The sequence below is a fragment of the Phascolarctos cinereus genome, unplaced genomic scaffold (assembly GCF_003287225.1).
Source record: "Phascolarctos cinereus isolate Bilbo 61053 unplaced genomic scaffold, phaCin_HiC Scaffold_5;HRSCAF=322, whole genome shotgun sequence".
Classification (NCBI taxonomy): Eukaryota; Metazoa; Chordata; class Mammalia; order Diprotodontia; family Phascolarctidae; genus Phascolarctos; species Phascolarctos cinereus.
This window is the reverse complement of record NW_027555958.1, coordinates 318,961,771-318,983,977: the sequence shown is the minus strand read 5'-3', so window position 1 is coordinate 318,983,977 and position 22,207 is coordinate 318,961,771. Positions and strand designations below refer to the sequence as shown.

General features: G+C 34.3%; 1 protein-coding gene across 1 annotated transcript in view; it reads right to left on the bottom strand.

Annotated features, from left to right (window-relative positions):
* Positions 1-110: 110 nt before the first annotated feature.
* The window catches only part of APPBP2 (amyloid beta precursor protein binding protein 2), a 57,859-nt gene continuing 35,762 nt past the window's right edge, over positions 111-22,207 (bottom strand). Inside the window, exons 5-13 of the mRNA XM_020991811.2 lie at positions 18,038-18,206; positions 16,022-16,111; positions 10,605-10,672; positions 10,336-10,441; positions 9,482-9,606; positions 8,019-8,104; positions 6,797-6,987; positions 6,248-6,413; positions 111-4,973 (exon numbers count right to left, since the gene is read on the bottom strand). Of these exons, the coding sequence (XP_020847470.1) occupies positions 4,720-4,973; positions 6,248-6,413; positions 6,797-6,987; positions 8,019-8,104; positions 9,482-9,606; positions 10,336-10,441; positions 10,605-10,672; positions 16,022-16,111; positions 18,038-18,206 (1,255 nt within the window). The 3' untranslated portion in view covers positions 111-4,719. The remainder of the gene's footprint in view (positions 4,974-6,247; positions 6,414-6,796; positions 6,988-8,018; positions 8,105-9,481; positions 9,607-10,335; positions 10,442-10,604; positions 10,673-16,021; positions 16,112-18,037; positions 18,207-22,207) is intronic.

Sequence of the window (22,207 nt, the reverse complement as noted above, 5' to 3'; positions counted from 1 at the left end):
CCAGATTCTCTCCACTACACCACACTGCCTCTGAACAATAACTAAAAATAAAAGAGGGCCCCCAACCCAAATCAGACAATCACAACTAAATTGGAAACAGATACTATAAATGCAGGAACACTCTATTTATTAGATCAATAATTCATTTTTAGCAATACAATTACAGAATATCACAATGCTGGTTACAAACATACTCAATATGGTTTGATGGTTACAAATAATGTTGGGCACTACAAGTCTGTGCGAAGTATGATACGAAAGGTTATTCTTGACACAACAAAGAATTGTCTTCAAAAATCTAGTAATGACCTAGGTATGTCTATATAAATTACTGTGGCACTATTAGTGGGGATTCTCACATAAGGTATTTTTAGTAAGTTGCTTTTAATAGTCAAGCAACTACTTTTATTTTTTTAAGAATCCCATTAAATTAAAATCCCCTGTAGCAATAAAGTATAAAAATAGTACTGAACCTGGTAATATTTAATAAATGTAGCATTCTTTCACACCGTAAGAGTAGAACTAAATTGTAAAGTTTTAGTTACCATGGCAACATAGCTTCCCATAAGAGAAATGTACATAAATGAAAAATGTTACACAAATGGTACCTGCAACAGTTATTTAGTGATCCAACACTTAACTTGTGCACCACAAACCAAGTTTTCTAGATATCTATATATATAGTATATATATACATATATATACACACTATATATATATATATATATATATATAGCATATATAGTGTATATATATATACATATATTTTTTATCTTAAAATTTACCTTTGAATAAAATGTGCACTTCAACAAACTCACTAAGGCCACTCATGCTATAGATACCTAAGATTGCAATTAAAGTACAGTCTTATTAAAAACAAAATCCTAAAGCACACTCCTTTGAAAATCACCAACAGGGAAAAACTGGTTTCACTGCTTAAAACTTTCCTGAGATTTGGGGACAAAAGCATACCTAGTGCTCTTCAGTGTGGTGATTAATCTAGATTTCAGGGTTTTTTCAAACATTTATTTTCTTGGCAAGAATTGAGATTCTCCAAAGCCAAAAGTTTAAATGTGCATTCATTTCTGTGACAAGAAAATAGAACCTCAAAAGTAAATCTGGATTTAAGTAAGCATTTTTCTGGCAAAGAGTTTTGCCATGAATAGTAGTTTGTAGGCAGCACAGGCAACAAAATAATAGGAGTTTGCAAACCAAAGAGCAGTTCATACACTTTGCTACTCACTGAATCCTTGTTTCATATAAAGTTTATGCTGGCAGCTTGGTTATCTTAGGCCTGTGTTTTCTGCCCAGTACTTTGCCAGCACATGGGATAACAGAAAGTAGAATATGCACTGTCCCGTACTACAGAAGCAGCACAATTCAGCAGTTGGGGGAATCATTTTTAGGACATCCTAAGCCATGACCCACTTTTCCTAACAAGTTAGGCCCAACAAAAACTTTGTAAATCCCGACCCCAAGTAAAAATCCACCTTGTGTGCAATAAGTTTAAACAACAGGTATCTAGATAACAAACAGGAGTGAGTGTCCTTCTACAAAGCTGCGGCAGAGATTTGTTGGTAATAGGTGGTAAAGATGCTCTAAGCAGAGCCGGCTTGGGGGAACCATAACAGCCTACAGCCTAAGAAAACATATGTGAACCTTTAATCTTAATGCAGGGCTGCATGAGGTGGGCTAGTGTTAACTGAGTGCTTATAGACACGCTCTGCTTCAGCAGTGCTAAAACCTCAAATGGATGACTGGGGAAGAGAAAGAATAAAATTAGGGGATGGGTAAGAACCAGGTCCACTCATGAATAGGAACATCCCCCAAAACCCTAAAGCTTTTGAACACAAAATAACTGTTAAAGAATTCACAGAAGTGAGATGTTTTCCAAGCACTGAGTAAGCATAACAGATAGTTTAATTCATTTCATTGAGGCTTTCACTCTTTAATAGTTTAATTCATTTCATTGAGGCTTTCACTCTTTAAATTAAGGTCACATTCATCTCTTTCAATCATACAATGCTTCCCTATTAAAGGAGAAACCTTACGCTTATCAGGGAATTGTTCCTCATTAACACCAGAAATCACTAAAATAATCTGACAAGTCCCTCTTTCTTTTCACCTTTTCTCTTTCTCTGAAAATGGGAAAGTTTGCATTAAATCATGAAGGTTAATGAGTTCATGTAAACCTACATCAAAGTGATGTTAAGGGCTCAGTTTTATATCCTTTGAGGAAAAAAGCAAAAATCCCAGGAAATACTGACATCATTCTGAATGAAGTGGCATTTGGGTGCTACCACCTGAAATGTCACCCTCTGAGCTAAGATTTTTGGTAGGTCAGTGTTTTATCACAGACCAAGTTAAATTCAGAAACTGACAATGAATTTTGAGGAAACTGCCTTTTGCTTGACTAAATTCTTGGAGTGTGTATGTGTGTGTGTACATGTATGTGTGTAACCCTCCCTCCAACCATTCCTTCCACTAAAAAAAAAATTGGTTAATTTTACAACTTCATATTGAAGCATGGGAATACCATGTTGAAAAACAATTTACACTAGTCATTCCTATGTTGCAAACACAAGAAACGACTCTTCATAGATCAAAACAAGTGTTAGTCTATCCTATAAGTTATCTTTGGGAGAATTTAAAAAACTACTATTATTCATTAGGATAGAGCTGAACAACTTGAATAGACTATAGCCCTTGGGTACACAGACAACTAGCAGGTTTTATAAAAAGCTGGCTTTTGACATTAGATTGCATGACTAGAACCAGTTCCACATTGTTTTGCTGATATGCCAATACAATCAATCCATAATTTAAAAAATTAAGACATCTTTGCAATTAGTAAAACCAAATTTCTATATTAAATGCTAGTATCATTCTTATTAGGAATCTTTCCTGCATTCCTCTTCCCTGCCCCCAGTTCCCTGCAAAACTAATAAACTGCAAAATAGTAACCTAAAACAAAACTATGCTGAGTAATTTAAAGTGTCTGAAATCATTAGCTGAATTTTTTTTGCACTTAACTTGGGAGATCCTTAAGTAGATTTCCACCCCACCCCTAATGCTAAAACAAAAACACAACCACTCATACAAGCATCACTCCAAGCTTGAGCTAGGAGTAAAATCTCAACAACCAAATCATGAAAACCCCTGAAAATAGGGGGGAAAACTCAGACCCTTAACTATAGAAGCACAATTTGTGCCACTATAATAAGAATTGAGGTAACAGCAAAAGACTTTTTTGTTTCTAAACTGCTACATGACATAAACGTTCTCAAATTTGTATATTACCTCAATATTAAATAACCTGACTGGTTTAATTAAAAAACAAATTCACCTTAAAACTCAACAAACAAAAATTAAGACAAACTAGTGAAATAGGCATATAGTGTTGGAGAGCTTTATAAATGACTGATTCTTTCCTAGCAAAAATGTTTCTGGTGGTATGATTATTCACTACAGAAATGAAGTATCACTGAAAGACCTATTGTGCTTTGGGGGCATTCCTCCCTCTATTCCTCCCTCTTCTTAATGACCCCTTCTGCTACAAAATGTACAGTGATATGCACTCCCCATATACAGAAGTGGATTCTTCCACAAAATTATTTGCCAGATACATATTACTGCCTCAATTACCAGTAAACTTATTTAAAGTGAGTAGTAGGGGAAGGGGTGGCTGCAGTAGATATTTAGGCATCTCTACAGTTACTTATGACATTAAAATTTGTGTACCTTTACTAAAGACATGCCACTGCTAACTTCATTCCTAGTATTTTTTTAAAAAATCTATTACATGAATATAATTTTTGGATATCATTGATCATCATACAGCTGAACGAAATCACCCTATTGGTAAAGTGTATATGCAGGGGCAGAAAAATTAAAGCCACTGGTCCAAATAACCTTAGGCTATAAAGACTGGTCCTCTTTAGATCCTCCTGGTCCTGTCATGAAATACTATTAAAGTTTCTTGTTTTTGCTGTACCAAAAAAGAAAAAGAAAAAAGAACCCCCCAAAAAACAACAACAAAAATCAAAACCCCTAAGATTGCTGGTCTATCAGATCTTCTATTACTTACAGCTCAACACTGGTCCAGTTCAGATGATTTAACAGTCCTTCCCCTGCAACATAGTGTGGTTCACAACATGTTTCTGGAATGGTTCTTCTCTACTTTCCTTGGTAAGGCAGTCAAACCTAAGTCAGGACATCCTTCTTTCATTAGTACTTGTGATTAACTTTTCTATATTGCATATAAAGACTGTTTTCCATAAAATCTTTTTACAATACAGTATTGAATACCTCCACATGGAAGAATTATTTGTTAAAAACAGTTGTTAAAATCATCCTTTCATAATAAGAATGCAACTCTTTTAAACTCTTAAATAGTTTTATTTAGGGTTTTTCTTGCAGGCTGTCTGCAAAATGACTTCCTTTGAAAAAGAAAAAAATAGGATCTTCTGGTGTTTGTTCTACTAGGTTGAAAATGTGAGCCAGACTACTACACATGCTGTACATGCTGATAAGAAATTGAATATGCGCTTATTCCTATGGGCACTCTGTGAGACTGGGGTTACCCAAACAGGGTCTTCAATGGACTGGACCAGTGTTTCAACGCAAATTCCAGCCCCAGAAAACTACACGGTTTTGATTTCACAGTATGAATTCCCCTGGAATCTGGGAAAAGGTAAATTGGTTAATTGAGGTTCACCCTCAGCAGCTCTGTCCTTCAATATTTTGAGACATCAGGAAAGATTGAACCACTTCTTCAGTGGACTGTGGGCTGGTGTTTACATCTTCCAGAGCATCTGTCACTGAAAACTGACGATCCCGCAAGCGGTTCCAATTGGCAAGAATATTGTGGTATTCGAATACTTTCTCATAATTGCCAATTGAATTATAAAGTTTAATGAGACCTCGATAATCATACTCTAGTCCACTGTAGCCTTCACCAAAAAGTTTCTTCCCTAAAAAAAATAAAGTAAAATAAGAAAATGGCAAAACTATAATTATGCATTTAATAAGAACAAATCAGTTTTTAATATTAGGTGCCTTCATTTTATCCTTTTGAAAGTTCAAACACTAGACATTATTTATGGCTCTACAGTCATATCTGCGCTTTAACTTCCACTACTTTAAGTGGTTAGTTCACAAGAGGCAAATTTTTCTGAGAAAACATAAAGAAACCACTTAATGGTAATAAGGAACGTTTAGCCCATAAGATGGCTTTGGCCCTGGGCTTCATTTCATCTAGCCTTTAGAGCAAACAACAAGATGGGATAGTCCTACTTACATTTATAATCACAAAAATTCAAGTAAGTCTTTTATCTTTAACAAAGTCATCTTGAGAGAATATAAAATGGATCCTCTACGGAGGGCTGAGAGAACATACGTGCATGTGTATAACTGCATTTGTATGTATATACATGTATATGTATATATCACATTTGTTGCATAAGAAATAGTGGTGTTGCCTACCAATTTAAAAAGTAAATGAATAGAATTTCCTATATTTTTCTTTTTTAAGATGAAAACCCAGCTAAATTTGTTTTTTATAACACTGTCAGGAAATATTCCTAACAGAGGAATCAATGACTAAAAGGCTAAATTACTTACTTATGCTGCCATTGATAGAAAAAAGATTTTCTTATTTAGCTTTCCCGGTTCTGAAAGATATCATCAAACTACCTTATCACCATAATTCCAACAATTATTTATTCAACATAGCTGAAATACCAATGGTGCATCAGATTTTTAAGTGACAATCAGAAAAAGACAACTTCATAGACAAGCAAATGAAAAAAAGGCAGCCAACCACCTCACATTTCTAAGTTAATGTTTTCCCACATGAAGTTCAATACTGACAGTGGAGAACAAGAAAGTAGTGACAAGTTATTAAATATAAGTTGTGCAATTTGTGCAAAGATTTTAAAGCAATAAGTTATTTTTTTCATTTAAGAATTATCTAAAAGCATATTCTTATGATTGTTTTAAACTAGTGTTTAAAACATCATTTGCTAACCCAGAATAATCTATGGTAAAAAGAAACTAGGTCCAAAAGTGAAGCAAAGGCGTCCCATTTATGCAAACTGTACAATTCTTGTATACTCCTGTGGTGGTTTCTATCCATGGAAGTTCTAAGATGATTACAACTTTTGTAATGTAATTCTTCTTATCAAAAATACTGTATGCCATGTTGCTTAATTTAATGAGAGAACTGGAAAGAAGTTAAATGACATACCAATTGCTATTGATCTCAAGTAAAGTTTCTCTGCATTTTCATATTGATTCATGTCATAGTTATACAAAGAAGCCAGATGTCCCACTGAAAGGGCTACTTCATAATCTTCTTGACCAAGAAGTTGTTCTTTAATCTGAATTGCTTTGATGTGCATTTCTTCTGCTTCCTGAAAGATAATTAAGCGAAGATCCATCAAAATACAGAAGTACACAACACTTTTTGGAATTTTAAGGAGTGGAAAGGGCCCAGAGGTCTAATCCCTCTATAAAATCTCTGGCAAAGTGCCATTTAGTTTTCAAATGAAAATTTCCAGGCATAAGGAACTAAGTTATAACTTGCTTTCAAGTTTAATAGCTTAAGGGGAACCATTAAGTTCATAAAACACCTTCATTCTGAAGTCATTGTGCTGCCACAGTGCATACTGACTATTTCAGATGCATTTCTGGAGTGGTTTAATAGTTCTAGGGAAACACAATGCATTATACTCTTACACAAAAATCACTGTTTTAGGTACACAAGGGAAGATTTTTTAGCTAAAGACATCTCTACCTTAAATTTTCTCATAGACTGATAAAGTCTTCCAAGGTTGCCATAGTGTTTTGCAGTCTGAACATTAAACTCCCCAAAAGCCTTTTTAGCTAGTTGAAGAGAAGACAGATGCAAATCGTGAGCTTCCTGAAGCAGCCTCTGCTCAGTTTCCTTATTATGACAATCAATTGCAATCTCCTCCAAAATAAGTGCTGAAAAAAGAAACAAAATTATTGTATTTCACAGCTAAAAATCAAAATCATTGTTCAGAAATTCATACCATCTATCAAAATCTCACACACACACACACTCTCTCTCTCTCTCTCTCTCTCTCTCTCTCTCTTTTTAAAGAATGGCCTAAAATGATTTAGAGTTGTCCAACAGTTAATATATTTTGAAAGATTCGCCTAATATTTGTCACCATTTAATCTCCATTTCACATATGGCATTTAAAACAATGACAAATTTGTACTTTATACAGTCTTGTATTAGGCTCTTAGTTTTTCATAGGTCAAAATTAAGGCAGCTACTGTACAGTTAGTTCACACAATTTTGGTGAATTTTGCTTAAGTGTAAATTTATCAGTGAGATTATTTTAAGCAGAAAAGACAAAACTAAATAAAAATTTTAAATGTATATTAAAGGACTGGCTGGCAAAGCTCTAGTAAAACCTGTGAAATCGCATGTTGTGACATCCAATCACTAACCATACATCAATGAAATGAAATGAATTCCCAAACATATGTACTGTTGGGTTCTGAGATAACTGTTCTAAGGTAACTGAAGAAGTCAACTCTCTCGAGCTACTACAAAAGCTCAAAAGATGAGGTACAAAGACAAATCTGACCACATGTTTTGTAATAAGGTTAGAATGACCTAACATTAAAATTAATGTAGGGTACTTCCAGTGTCTGACATTTAAGAAATACTGACAAGAAAATAAAACAATCACATCTATATCATCTGATGCAATTAGAATAAATAATTTCCCCCAAAAAATCTGAAAATATAATTAATCTAAATGCTCCTCAACAATTCTGTTATTAACCACCAGAAGTCCTTTATTAGACTTGGAGTCAATCATCTAAAACGTAACATTTTGTATTGCCTAGCATATAATAAACAAAAAGTAGACATATAGCAGCCTGTCTAACCAGACCAAAAGAAATAAATCGTTATCCCAATCTTAAATGCCATAAAACCTTCATTTTAAACTCTTAATAAATCAAATTAGAAAAGGTACCTTTCACTCTCTTTGAGGAAGCCAATAGAAGATGGTCTTCTGGAAGGATATGATTGATGATTCCAATGGCTCGTTCTGCATGGAATCTGTAAAAAAAGTTAAATCACATATATATACATATATATATACATATATATATACACACACACACACACACACACACATATATATGTATAAAATAATTTTTGGGGGGTTGGGGGGTGGGGCATGCCTAGGCAATGCTTAAGGTCACACAGCTAGTAAGTGTCAAGTATCTGAGGCCGAATTTGAATTCAGGTCCTCCTGACTCCAGGGCCAGTGTTCTATCCACTGCACCATCTAGGTGCCCCATAAATTATATATTTCACATTCAATTAGCAAATAGCTTTAAAACAAAATCTTCAATCTGTAATACCACGATAGTGAGGAACCCTATTGAGCATTTAAAAGGAGAGTGATGGAACTCAATCTGTTGAATTTTATTTTTAATTTAGCAACAAATTTATAACACTATCCTTTGAGCCCTCACTAGACAGCTAACCACCTCATTAACAGAGGAAATAACCTTATTAATGGGCTCTTTTATCAATATAAAAATTAAGGTTTTTGGACAGGGTGCAAGACAGGGTACCTTTTGTTACAGTAAACTTTGTATTATTTCCATTGTACATGTGCTTGGTATCCTTTGGAAATGTGGATATGAATATCTCATATTAGCATTAAAATGCAAAATCTAAATGAAGAATGATTTAGGATCCTATGAAAATTACAACCTTTCTGGGTCTCAGTTTCTTATACGTAAAAAAGAAGACGTTGGCCTAGATAGCTTCTTAAATCCCTTCCAGCTCTAAATCTACGACCCTACGAACTAAATGAACTATGGTAATGTTAAATGATTAGAAATACATTCTAAGCATTCCCACAACTCTGTAAAACAATTAAGTTCAAGTATTAGAGAATTTTGAGTTGCTTAGAAGTGATCATTATGATATAATGTCTAACCCAGGGGTTGTTAATGTAAGAAGACTGTCCATGTTTTGTTTTTAAAATATTTTGATAACTATTTCAATATAATAAAATTTGGTTTCCTTTGTAATTCATATTCATTTTATGTATTTAAAAACATTATTTTGAGAAAGGATTCACATAAGCTTCACCAAGACTCCCAAAGGTGTCCAAGACACAAAAAATGTTAAGAACCTCAGTCCTAGAGATGTTAAGATACTTGCTCTCAAGGCCACACAGGTCCTATCAATAACGGAGTTAGAATGTGAAACCAGGTTCTACAGCTTCAAATCCAGTGGGGGGCGGGAGGATAGGGGGTGTCTATGCAATTTCTCTTCAACTTCGGGAAAACAGGGGGGTGTGGAGGAGTATAAATTTATTTTGTAAAGCACATTTCTTCCAAAAGCACTAGACGAAACTACTCCTCCAATGGGCCTCCAGGATTTTTTCCTCTGCTGGAGAGGAATTTAAGTACTTACAGTGCATTGTCAAATTTTCCAGAACTATACTGGTGAACATAAGATGAATAAGCCAGGTCTTCATGCGCTGTGGCTACGTGGATATTTTTTCCTCCAAATACTGACTGTCGAATATCAAGAGCTGTCTAAAATGTTTGTTAAAAGAAACCCTACTTAATCAAGGATACTTACAAATCACTATCCAATTTAACTAATCATAACAGTTATGTATACATGGTTATAGGAAATTACATATTACTATTCATGTTTTATGAGTCATATAGTATACACATTACAGCTCCTTACATTTTAAAACCAAACATGATGTACTGTTTTTTAAAATACAACTGAAGGTAGACATGCATAGGTTCAATTTCTGAAGACATTTTGACTTAAAGGGTAAGGAATGAACTTACAAAAATGTTCATGTAGGAATTTCTTTATGAAGCTGACTTTGTTCTACTTCTTAAGAAGGGCAACTTGTATACTTTGACCACTTAATAATAGCTATGTTTTCCTAGAAGGAATTAGGGTAACCATAATAATATTGATTCAATAACTCTAAAGCAAAATTTAACAGGTAACAATATCATCATGGCAAATGAAAGGAAGATACTTCTATCTATTCATGTCAAGGGCTTAATTATAATAGTGGCTTTCATCTAACAACAAAAATTATTCTAATGAAATAAGCTGTTTATTCTTAAGAGAATTTTTCTAGGGAACTGAAAAATAGTTATTCATAGACAGTTGTTACCAGCTGGACCAGACCCATTATTTGCTAACTACATGGGGTTACAAAAACAAAGGATTTGCAAACAGATTATACTGGGGGAATACAAGGGAAAAAAAAGAATTGTGAATTTTTAACATACCTGATAAATTGCAACAGACTGGCAGATATTATCTACATTGAGTAAGTAAAATCCATAATCTAGCAGTGTATCTGAGTATTTTGGGTGTTTGGCTCCAAAATGTTCCCTGTAAAAATATGCAAAATTAGAATCCAAGGGCTTAAGGGATGTATTTTTAAAATACTATTTTCCTCTCTTAATACTTTGAGAAAATTTTTCACTGAAGTCTGTATTTATTATATGGAAATGTACTTTTTTTGGGAAATGTACTTTTAATAATGGTCACTTACCGTGCTAAGTACACTGCATGTTTTATTAACTGTTCTGCCTTCTTAAATTCACGTTTTACTACACAAGCCTAAAGATTGAGGGAGAAAAACCATTAAATATTTTCAGCATAAATGGCTAAAATAACTGATATTAAAAACAAAATTGAGAACAAAAAAATTGGGGGGGGTAAAATAAAAACTATGTTTCACAAAGAATATGATTTATACACTTCTGCTGTTTACAAAAGCAAACTATCCCTAAGAACACAGCTTACAGAGTATGGCCAAGGCGGCAAGCTAGTCCCACTTAGACACTAACAGAAGGCCATTCTGAATAATGTCCATAATGAAGTTGTTGGTCCCATCCTGCAAGGATATCTTCAAAGTTCAACGCAGCAGGTGTTATGCAGACTTTTACAATCACAAGCCAGCTACACAACAGTTCATATTGATCTTTACTCCCTTCCACTTTAGTCTAAATTTCATTATCTATTTTGGTATTATACTAATATGTTCACTCTACACAATCTTTTCATTTTGATCTAAGATTTGCTGTACTAACCTTTGTTTTTGCCAGCTTCTAAAGTTTTTTCTACTGTTTTATCATTTGTGTTTTGAACTGTGAAGGGAGCTTCTTAGGAATCTTTTCCTTGTAATCATCTTTTTTTTTTCATTCATTAACATATACCATTTGTTTGGATCAAACACATGTTTACATTTTATAATATTAGCATTTATGTCATTTATATGGCTCATGAAGTAATTAGGTCTTAATAATGGTATTTTTAAAAAATACTCTCAAAGTTCGAAGAAATTACAACCATAGACATAGCTCTTGAATCCAAAATGTAACTGTTTGAATAAATTGTATTCCTGAAGGAAATCTTGTTTTCTTTTTTCTAAACTGCATATTTTGTTTTTTTCTAATTATATGTCAAAATAATTTTTAATATTAGTTTTTAAAATTTTGGGTTCACAGTTGATCACCATACAATACTGCTGTTACTATGTACAATGGTCTCCTAGTTCTGCTCACTTCACGTTGTATCAGCTCATCTAAGTCTTTCCAGGTTTTTCTGATAGCATCCTGCTTGTCATTTCTTATAGCACAATAGTATTCCATTAAGATCATATACAAAAACTAATTCAGGCATTTCTGAATTGATAGGCATCTACTTGGTTTCAATTCTTTGATGCCACAAAAAGAGCTACTATAAATATTTTTGGACATAGAGGTCCTTTTCCTTTTCTGACATATTAGCCAATCTGATAGGCATGAGGTAGTACTTTAGTGTTGTTTTGATTTGTATTTCTCTAATCAATAGTGACTTACATAAATTTTTCATATGACTATAAATAGTTTTGATTTCTTCTTCTGTGTTCATATCCTTTGACCATTAATCATTTGCAGAATGACTTATGTTTCTTATAAACAACTCAGCTCTCTGTATGTTTGAGAAATGAGGCCTTTGAGAAACTTGCTGTAAAAATTTTCCCCCAGTTTTAGCTTTCCTTCTAATCTTGGCTACATGGGTTTTATTTGTGCAAACCCTTTTAAATATAATGTAATTAGGATGCAATACCATTTGATGCATACATGTTTATGTAATTTAGTGTTGATGTTACTTGTCTATGGTATCTTTTAACAAAATGTAGCTTCTCTGCTTGTCTTTTAATTAGATCTATTTTTTTTTGTCTGAGATCATGACTGCTTTCATTGCTATCTTTTTTACTTCAGCTGAAGCATAACAGATTCTGCTCCAGTCCCTTACATCTTTATTCTAGGTGTGTCTCTCTGCTTCAAGTGTGTTTTTCTTATAAACAACGTATTATAGGATTCTGGTTTTGAATCCATGCTATCTGCTTCCATTTTATGGGTGAGTTTATTCCATTCACATTTGCAGTTATAATTACTATGTACTTCCCTCCATCCTACTTTATTCCTTTGTTTCTCCCTCTTTTCTTTTTCATTCTTTTGATTTTTGTTTTATTGTTTCTTGATGTCTCATGGACTCATTAGATTCCATTTGCCCAATTCTAATTTTTAAGTAATTATTTTTTTCAGTGAGTTTTTGTATATCCTTTTTCATTTGGCCAATTTTACTTTTTAAGCAGTCTTTTTCTCTAATGAATTTCTGTACATCTTTTTCTATTTCGACAACTGTGCAAACAGAATAATTTTTTTTTTTGCTTTTTGCCAGGCAATTGGAGTTAAGTGACTTGCCCAGGGTCACACAGCTAGTATATACTGTGTGCTGTGCATCTGAGACTGGATTTGAACTCAGGTCCTCCTGACTTCAAGGCCGGAGCTCTATCCACTGGGCCACCTAGTTGCCCCGACAATTGCATTTTTTTTAAGGCATTCTTCTCATCAGTGGATTTTTGCGCCTCTTTTATCATTTGGCTTATTGTTTTTTAAGGTGCTATTTTTCCTCTACCTCTCTTGAGTTTTTAAACCCTTTTGGGGGTGGGGGTGCTGAGATCAATTCACACTTTTCTTTCAGGCTTTGCATTGAGATGTTTTGACATCACTGTCTTCTGAGTTTGTGTTTAAATAATCCTCCCTGTCACCTTAGTAACTTTCTACAGTCAGGTTCTTTTGTTGTTGTTGTTTGCTGTTCGTTTTCCCAGCCAATTTCTTGACTTTTAACTTTATGTCAAAGTTTGGCTCTGCTCCCAGGGTGGAGGGGGCACTGTCCCAAGCTTCAGATTTTTCTGAGTTGCTGTTTTCAGTGCTAGTTCTGAGGAGTTGGGATGGTGGCATCTAAATTTTCATTTCTTCCAAGTCCTTACTATGATCTAAGGAGAGGTGTGGTCACTGCTCTCCTGGCCTCTGAGTGATCACAAGCATTCTTTTCTCCCCTGCAACTATGACCAATTGTGACTCTTGCTAGTGTTCTTCCTCTCCCTGGGATTATGACTCAGAACCAAGTATGGACAATAAAACTGAGTCTTGCTCCTCGTACCAGCAAAAGGTCCTATATAATCTCCTTCTAACTAGTTGTCTGACTCTCCTTTACCATCTATGGGCTGAGAGCTCTGGAAGCTGCTGCATCTGATTTAGTCTCCCCCATGGCCTACTGCTGGCTTCCTAAGGTGCAGCCTGAGCTGCACTGTGCTCCACTGTCACCCCAGTGAAAGAGACCTTTACTGCCAACTGTCTAAGTTGTCTTAGGCTGGAAAATCATTTCACCCCATCCTTTTGCTAGTTCTGCTACTTCAGAATTTGTTATGAGGAGTTATTCTAATGTTGTATGGAGAGGAACTTGGGAGAGCTCAGGCAAGTACTTGGCTTCATTCCACCATCTTGGTTCTGCCACCCCCTTCCCTCATCTAATAGTTAGTAATTTTTCTGTCTTCTAATTCTACTCAAAATCTCTATGGCTAAAACTCAGGTTACCAAGGCAGAATCTCTCTTCCTTGCTCACCTGTAGCCATGCTAGTTTCATTTCTTCAATGTTCCTACCTTATTCTCTTCCCTTCCATTGTGCCTCTAAAAACCATTTCGGTGGTAACAAACTGCCCTTTCACTTCCTTGCAATTACTTGAGACCTTCCTTCTCTCTAGCACTTTCACTCACACTCTGAGCCTTTTAGGAGTAAACATACTTCTGGCTCCTCACCATCACTTCCAGATTCTCTCACTGTCACTTTATAACCTTTTCTCCTTTGAAATTTACTTCATTTGGATATATTGCCCTATTTGATCCTGGATAACCTCTAAATCTCCTTACCTCCTAGCAGCTATTATCTAACAACCACCAGGTAATTCTCCCTCCTTTCTCAAGGAGTTCAGTATTTAGCCCTATTTCTCAATCCTCATACCTAGGGTCTTCAAATTACATTCTGATTCTCAGTTTGCCAATCTCCAATTCCTATAATCTATACCTTTCAAAGCAAAGATGACAAAAAAGGAAAATGATAATTTTTGGAGGGGCTGTGGGAAAACAGGTACATTAATGTACTGTTGGAAGAGATATTAATTAGTCCAGACATTATGAAAAATAATTTGGAACTATGCCAAAAAATGTTAGTAAATTAGGCATATCGTTTGACCCACTGACACCCCAAAGAGATCAAAGCAAGAGAAAAAGTAACCCTAATGTTCAAAACATTTATAGTAGCCTTTTTGTCACGGAAAAGAAGTAGAAACTGAGGAGTGGATCATCAACTGCATAAATGAAGGTAACAGAATAATACTGTGCCATAAGAAATGATGGGAAGATTTGCATCAATTAATAATGCAGCGTGAAGGGAGTAAAATCAGGAGAACTGTAATAACAATTTAAAGATAAACAACTCTGAAAGACTTAAGAACTCTGATCAATGCAATAGCTAGCAACCATTCCAAAGGACCCATGATGAGAGGTGATGGATTTAAGGTATAGAATGAAAATATTTTTTCAGATATGGCCAAAGAGGGAATTTGTTTCACTCAATTATGCATATTATTTTTACAAGGATTTTTTCTTCTCTTTCTTGCTTTATTTTTTCCAATGGGGAGATGGATAGAATTGAAAGACAAGTAAATCTATTTTTTTTCAAAGTTCATGTTATTTTCCTCTATTATAAGGTAGACTCCCGGAAGGCAGTCACCGTATTCCTTTTGTCTTTATATTCCATGTTACATAACACAGCGCCTGGCATATAGCAAGCACTTACAAAAGGCTTATAAATAAAAGCATTGCTCATGAATTGACAGGGTGCGTTTGTTTCTTAAACTATAGTCAACCAAATCATCCTTATCCTTAAAGGGTCAATGCATTTCTCCAAGCATTTCACCTTCCCTGGGAAAATCTGCTCATTGGCAAGATCTAGCTGAAGAAGATGGCACAAGAGTAAATAAGACAAAGGTTAATGGCCAAGCATACAAAACTAATCAGCATAATTCCATCCATACCAAAAATAGTACAAAAATAGTTCATTCAAAAGGAGGGAGGGTACATACACACCAACCAATTACTTTGGCAGAAGAAGCAATCAACCACAATGTGACAGGAACTATTTGAAATCTCTCAGTCGAGTAGAGGTAGAAAAACATTTTTTTTTTTTTTGCTTCTGATTCAACGATCTAACAGTACTGCCAGGGTGAAATACTTTGCATTTTGTGTATAAACTATGATAAAAATTAGTTAAGTTCTATACTGGAAGATTTTTTTTCTCTTTTTGGTGAGGCATCTGAGGTTAAGTGACTTGCCCAGAGTCACACAGCTAGTTATATGTCTGAGGTTGGATTTGAACTCAGGTCCTCCTGACTCCAGGGCTGGTGCTCTGAGCCACTGAGCCACCTAGCTGCCCCTATACTAGGAGATTTTAAGTCGCCAAATAACTACTCTGCCATGGTTTACCAGGAAAAAATACCATGTTACAAAGTCAATAGTGTTTTTTTAAAGTATGAAAGTACTTTTAAGCGAACTAACAAATGAACTTTAAATTCACCTTTGAAGCTTGTCGTAAAACATCCACCACTACTTTGACTGGCAATCCAACTGTGATTTCCTTCATAGCTTCTACGCACCATTTATAAGCCTACACAAGATAAATATTTACATAAGCAGCATAAACTGAACAAAAGCATTTAATGAATATGTTATTATTTAGGAGAATGAGACATGATATAAAGAAATAGAGGCAAGGGGAAAAAAAATGAAAATAAAGCACAATTCAGAAATAATTCTAGGATAAATACAATTGCTCCACATAACACTCATTTTTCTCAGTTTTGAACAAACTATATTCTTAACTGGAAAGAATTGCTCTTGTTTAAAAGTAAAAATGTTATAGGCAAAACAACTGCATGAAGGGATATAAATAGGATTATTTCTAATAGTAAGATGCCAACATAGTACGACTAAGGACAACAGAAATGAGGGAGTAACTGGCTGAAAAATAGCATATTGACAAAAACAAAGACTATTCTTTATTTATAATCATTTTTATTATCCTGATTTTAACTTCCCTTTCAAGAAATCTATATTTGTGTTATATATATATATATATATATATATATATATATATATATATATATATTCATATTTAATTCCTCTCTCTATATATATATATTCATATTTAATTCCTCTCTCTCTCTCTCTATATATATATATTCATATTTAATTCCTAGAATTAAATGACTACACGAAATTTTGAAATCTACATAAAACTTTGTTGGCTTATGACCAGTAAAGTTCCTCTCTGTGATACCAAGGGCCACCTCCCAACCCATCCATGACTGTTACCAATGGCTTAAAATGTTTCTTAATTTAGTTTAAATTTAAAAAATTAAAATCACTTAACATTTTTTCCTTTTTTAATTAAATATTCTTTCAATCAAAGAAAATGCAACTTCTCTCCCACCCAAAGCAAGAAACAAAAACAAAACCTGTTTTAAACAGGTGTAGTTAAACAAAACATTCCCTCAGAGATAAGCTTTATCTAAGTTTGACTAGTACTACAAGCAACAGCAGTTAACCAAGACAGGAAGAAAAAAGGATGTAAACAAACCACTTACACCTGGTCAAAATTCAGTTTTCTCATTAAAAGTTTTATTTTACCCAAATTGCATCTATAATAAATACAAGTTTATTATAAAAGTAAACTTTTCCAAAAATACAGCCCGCTCAAAAATAGCTAGGAATGTATGATGTTGAAATGTTCATTTAAAAATATAGCAATAAATAAAAAACTACCTACAATTTTCCTTATAAAAATTTATAAAGTGGGCTATTAGCCCAATTTTACTTATGAAGAAATTGGGGCTTGAGAGAGGTTAACAATCTTGGGCAGGGGTGGGGAACCTGCAGCATCAAAGTCACATGTGGCCCTCTAGGTCTTCAAGTGTGGCCCTTTGACTGAATCAAAACTTCACAGAACAAATCCTCTTAATAAAAGGATTTGTTCTGTAAACTCGGACTCAGTCCAATGGCTGGACCCAAGGACCTAGAAAGCCACAGGTTCCCACCCCTGGTCCCTGCCTATGGTCACAGTGTTATTAAGTATAATAGCCATGACTTGGAACCAACACTTCGTGACTCCGTGTGTGTGTGTGTGTGTGTGTGTGTGTGTGTGTGTGTGTGTGTGTGTGTGTGTGTGTGTGTGTGTGTGTGTGTGTGTGTGTGTGTGTGTAATGGCTGAAAATAATAGATTAACTGACTTTCAATATGTTAGCTGTGTCAAACTTAATATGTGAAAAATCTAGATTTATAAGACAAATAACAAAAGGGATAGTTATTTGCTTTATAAGACTTTAAAAATAAGTTCTTATGAATTCAAGATGCTAATTTTATTTATAAAATGTTTATTTGCACTAAAATTTTCAGGAACACATACTGCATAGCTGCTGAAAAAAGACTAAAGTTTCATTTTCTTCAATAAAAAGATGAATGGTTTTGTGTACTCTGCAACAAGTTAGGATGTGTACATCTAAATCCCACCCACCACTACCCCAAGAATACTCACCTCATCATAATGACTTTTTGCAAAGAGTAAAGCACATAATTCTCCATAGAGAGCAGCTTTGTTTGCCTGCTGGCCGTGTTTTGCAAGCTTGTCCATGTAAGATTGAGCTAACTTGAATGTTTCTTCACCCAAATGATATTTACAGTTTCCATTTCGAACATGTAGCAGCCTATTTGGAAACAAAGAGTTCCAATGCTTTTTAGAAAACGATTTTTATTTAATCCTGTTTTGTTCTTTCAAATCATGTTTACACAAATGTAGAAAAGAACTCTGTTGTCTGATTTACTGACAAGTCAATGCTATGGACAATAAATACAATCTGAGGATGATAGGTTTCCTTAGGTTATTTTGTTATAATAACAGCAATAGCTGCAGTTAACCAAGAAAAACACAATTGTTTTTCTCACAAGACAGGAAAGACAAAAGGACTTAAACAAGCCATGTGAGCCTGGTCATAATTCAGTTTTCTCATTAAAAGTTACAATGAAAGTCTACCAAAATTGCATTTATAATAAATACAAGTTTATTATAAAGGCAAAATCTTCCCCAAAATACAGTCTGTCCCAAATAGCATTTAGTTAGGAATTAATCACGTTGAAATGTTCATTTAAAAATATAGCAATAAATCATAAACAAGGAAAATTATTTTTAAAATTTTACTAGTAAAGAGGATAGATGGGAAAATCAAATGATTGTGGAGTGGCAAAGGATAAATACAAAATCAATTCTGGATAACAGTCTTTAATTTTATAAATAATCATTTGGAATAGCTCTAGTTTTTAACTGAAACAACCTGGCTTACTACACTCAATTTTGAATATCCCCTTAACTGTATCTTGAGAGATTTATTCTGTCTGTATCTCATTTTCAGTAGTAGAAAATTCACACCAGTTTGAATACTGATATAGAATACTGTTAACTGTTTTCACGTGCATGTCGATTTCCACTGAAGTTCAATGAAGTCTTCCATTTCTTTCATTCCTCTCTCTGCTGCCTAGTGTCACGATGCCAGTAGAGAATGACTGGGAGCTCAAACAATGTTGAATGAATGACCAAACTGCACAAACCATGTTTATAATGACCTTTTAAACAGTCAGTAGCAGGCTGTGACACTGATGGAGATCCATGTGTTTATTTTAATGCAGCATAGAACATAATGTCCATAATTTTGAGGACAGTGCCTAATTATGTGGGATGTTCAGAGTTACTGTGAGGGGACTAAAGTACACTGTCATCTAAAGGTATTCTCTGGCTTCAAATGGCAATGTATGGATGGGTTGGTAATTCTTCATTAAATGTAAAGCAAAAGAGGACAAGTTATGATTCACTTTTTAAAAAACACCACCACAAAAATGATCATAAATAAAACTCTGAGAAAAAAATACATAAAAGTAAGAAGCCCTAGGCTAGTATCACAGGTTGTTCTAGACCAAGCTCTATTTGACTCTAATTAATAAACTACAGATAGAACATTAACAGTTAAATATTAAAATATAGCATATAAAACTATAGTTTAAGCCTGGCTTAGACATATAAGCTTTTCTAGGGAATAATAAAAAGAAACAGCACTATTACAGAAACTGGTGGTATCAAATTCAAATAGAAACAAAGGGATCCTGCACCAGCACACTGACTTAGAAAACCACAAATTATTATCTTTGGTTTATTATATTTTTATTTATTTGGTTAAACATTTTCCAATTATATTTTAACGTGGTACCAATTGGGACTCAGGAATTTTGTGGGTCACAAGTTTAATATCTATTATTTATACACGGTGTGGCACTGTATTTTTCATCTATTATCTCATCGGATGGTCTTTAAGGTCTTTTCTTCTAGATCTATAAATTATATGAACCTCATAACAACACAGTGAGTTGGATAATGTAAACGTTACTTTCCTTGATATACATGATGAAATTAAAGATTAATAGTTAAGCTATTTGCCAGGACTCAAACCAAGTTCTTAACTCCTAGTACAATACTATAATGATTTGTACTCAAAATTCCTCTGGACTTCTGACCACAGCATATACGAAACATTCAGAAACAACAAATGAACAGAAAACAAGCAACAAAAAATATACAATTATTAATACTGAAGTTTTTAATAGATGACAAATATTTATAACTAGTATACAGCCAACTATATTCATCTGAGGTTCTAAAAATTTCTCTCAGTACTCATCTATTAGTCAGGGACAACAACACTATGATTATTCAAGAAGGTAGCAAAGGTAGCAATTAACATACTATTCTAGCTAAACTTACTGCGCATTCTAGCAATAGTCATTAATGATAGGATTCACATTTAGGAAAAACTCCAAGCAAATATAAAATACTATAAGACACTTTTAATGAATACTAAAATATAACATATTTATATATAATAAAATAATACTCTAACATAACTAGAATACATAATACTAAACTGATTCTCCATTAGCAGATCGTAGTGAGAAAATTAGCAATATTTTCAAAGATTTCAAATGGTACTCAAATGGTGTACACATTTCAGGGTAGTTAAGTGGCACCTTGGATAGAGCACCGGCCTTGGAGTCAGGAGGACCTGAGTTCAAATCCGGCCTCAGACCAAACACTTGACACTAGCTGTGTGACCCTGGGCAAGTCACTTAACTCCAACTGCCTTAAAAAAAAAAAGGCACACATTTCAAATGGTATTCAAGTTCAAAAACCTCACATTATGAGATAAAATATATACTAATGCTGACTATATACCATAACACAAATACAGAGAACTACTTGAAACATTTAGTACACTTAAGAGAACATATGTAACAACAACCTAGTAATTAGTTAAACTGAGAAATGCAGAGGACTAGAGAACTTAGCACTGAGTCACTATAAAAAAGTATATCAGATATGACCAAATCAGTACAAAGTTGGTTTCAAAGACAACGTTTACAAAGGTCATATTTGGAGAATCCTACCCAAAATTTTCCTCAAATGAAAGAATGTCTTTAAAAAAAAAAGAAAGAAAAAATATAGCTCAGTAAAACCAACACATTTGAAAACATCTGACATTATATGCAGTTTCCACACCCAAGACCCCACCTCTGCAAAGAAGCAAGAGAGAGTACCTTCTCAAATCTCCTCTTTGGGGGCCATGCTTGAATATTACAACTATGTGGCATTCAGTTTTCATTGTCCTGTTGTTTTTTCCCTCCTTTCTATTTTCATTGATGAAGTCATTGTGTTTATTTCTCATTTCTACTTAATTCACTTTGTGTTAGTTCAGGTAAGTCTGTCTCTGTATGTCATATACATAGTTATATGGCACAGTAAGATTCTATTATATTCATGTGCCACAATATGTTTAGCCATTAACTAGCGCGCCCCCCCCCCCATTAACTTACTATCACAGTAAGTATGGAGAAGCTAAGTGATGAAGTGGCCACTACACTTTAGTGCTGGCCCTGTAGTCAGGAAGGCCTATGTTGAAATCCAGCCTCAGATACTTATTAGCTATGTGACCTTGAACAAGTCACAATGCTACATGCCCCAATTTCTTCATCTATAAAACAGCATCTATCTCCCAGCCCTATTGTTGTGAGGGTCAAGTAAGATATTTATAAACTGCTCAGAATAGTGCCTGGTACATAGTAAGCACTATATAAATGAGTACTACTACACATTTTCTGATGGATATATTAACTTATTGGGTATAAATATAACTAGCTTCTTTTTCTTTTTTCACTCTAGGCAATGGGGTTAAGTGACTTGCCCCGGGGTCACACAGTTACTAAGTGTCAAGTGTCTGAAGCAGCATTTGATCACAGGTCCTCCAAACTCCAAGGCCAGTGCTCTATCCACTGTGCTACCTAGCTGCCCCCTGCTAGCTTCTTTAAAAAAAAAAATTAGCATGCAATAATACACTGTCAGACTGTGCAACTTGCATTGGTAGGTTTTGCTAAACTGCTTCTCTTCCCTCCACTTTCTTTTTTATTTTAGGATTTGATAACAAGAAAATGATCCTGGGATAGGTGAAGGGGAAGGGATATATATATTCAGGAAAAAAAATGTGGTGACAAAAATCATTAATCAAAAAAGGAAAAAAGAGGATTCAATTACTTTAGGAGACCTATTATAACCTCAATACTACAAGGATTTTTTCTTTCTCTTTTTCTTTGGCTAGGTAATAGGGTTAAA